A 1,711-nucleotide genomic window follows, 5' to 3' on the forward strand; every position below is an offset into this window, starting at 1 on the left:
CAATTGTTCCATTATTTCTTCCACTTCAGCTCCCAGTTCCTTTATACGTCTCTCTTTAGAAGCTAGCAATACCTCATACTGTATCTTTACTTTTTCTTCCTTTTCTTTTTGATGAGCTGCAAAGACTTTCTTCTGCTCGTCAGTTTTTTGGCTAGTTAACTGAGCTTTTACAGCTTCACGAAGATGTTTATCAACTTCTTTTCTGAGAATCTCATTCACACGAGCCTCAATCTCCTCTTCTTGTATCATAAGTTGTGCTTCTAATTTCTTATAAGCATTACCTGCTTCTACCACCTGAGCTTCAAGTGTTTCAATATCCTCTCTTCTCATTTTGACTTCAATCTTTAAATCTTCCACTTCTTTCAACACTGACTCCTCCTCTCTGTCCTGTGCTTTAGCTGTAGCCTCTATATGTTGTTTGATTTTTGCTGCTGTCTCCTCCTGAACCAGCTTCATTTTCTCATTCATTTCTTCTTCCAGCTCCTTTATTTGGGCCTCATATCGCTTCACCTTTAATTGCAGGTTAATTATTTCTTCTCGTAAATAGTGCTCAGTTTCTTTTTTCCATTTCAATTGTTCCATTATTTCCTCCACTTCAGCTCCCAGTTCCTTTATACGTCTCTCTTTAGAAGCTAGTAATACCTCATACTGTGTCTTAACTTTTTCTTCCTTCCCTTTCACATGAGCTGCAAATACTTTCTTCTGCTCGTCAATCTTTTGGCTACTTAACTGAGCTTTTACAGCTTCACGAAGATGTTTATCAACTTCTTCTCTGAGCCTCTCATTCACACAAGCCTCAATCTCCTCTTCTTGTTTTATAAGTTGTGCTTCTAACTTCTTATAAGCATTACCTGCTTCTACCACCTGAGCTTCAAGTGTTTTAATATCCTCTTTTCTCATTTTGACTTCATTCCTTAAATCTTCCACTTCTTTCAACACTGCCTCCTCCTCTCTGTCCTGCAGTGCTTTAGCTTTAGTCTCTTTTTGTTTGATTACTGCTGCTGTCTCCTCATGAAGCTGTTTCATTTTCTCATCCATTTCTTCTTCATATTGCTTCAGTTGGGCTTCATATTTTTGCTGATAATTCATCTTCAGCCTGTTCTTCTCAGCTCTTACTGCGTCTAGTTGTTGTTTGATTCCCTCCAGCTCTATAGCATGTTTCTCTTCTAATTCAGTCTTATGTTCTTCTCCTTTGCTTCTCTCTTCCATTTCTTTCTCCAGTAATTGGACTAAGCTGATAATTCTATCTTCATCTTCTTTAACAAGCTTCCCCTTCTCTTCTTCAAACTCCTTTTTAAGTGCCCTATTCTCTCTCATTAGCTCCTCCTCTTCTGCACGCTTCTCCTCAAGCTCTCTTGCAAGTGGCTCCTTCTCCTTCATTAGCTTATCCTTCTCTTTTGTAAGTGTCTTTATAAGCTCTTCCTTTTTGTCTATCTGCTTCTCCTTTTCTTTTGTTAGTTCCTCCTTTTGTATCTTAAGCTCCTCCTCTTTTTCCTTAAGCTCATCCTTCAGTGCCTCCTTCTCTCTCATTAACTCCTCTTTCAGTTGATTCTTCTCTAGTTCCATCTTTGCTTTCTCCTCAGCCACCTTATTCTTGATCTCATTCCTTAGCAGCTCCCTTTCTCGCTCCATTCCATCCTCCAGCTCTTTATTTATTGCAAGTAGTTCCACTTTCTCTTTTTTCAGCTCTTCATTCGCTACAGTCAGTTTT

The 1,711-nt window shown here is 38.9% G+C and overlaps 1 protein-coding gene across 1 annotated transcript; it reads right to left on the minus strand.

Annotated features, from left to right (window-relative positions):
- Nucleotides 1–72: 72 nt before the first annotated feature.
- LOC105316056 (golgin subfamily A member 6-like protein 22) lies at nt 73–1,632 on the minus strand (the record flags this gene model as incomplete). Its single annotated transcript, XM_011410853.1, has 1 exon — nt 73–1,632. A coding segment is annotated over exon 1 (1,560 nt), but the record flags the coding sequence as incomplete, so codon positions are not given.
- Between the last annotated feature and the right edge of the window lie 79 nt (nt 1,633–1,711).

This window comes from Amphimedon queenslandica, unplaced genomic scaffold, assembly GCF_000090795.2.
Source record: "Amphimedon queenslandica unplaced genomic scaffold, v1.1 AMPQUscaffold_5620_Cont22413, whole genome shotgun sequence".
Taxonomy (NCBI): Eukaryota; Metazoa; Porifera; class Demospongiae; order Haplosclerida; family Niphatidae; genus Amphimedon; species Amphimedon queenslandica.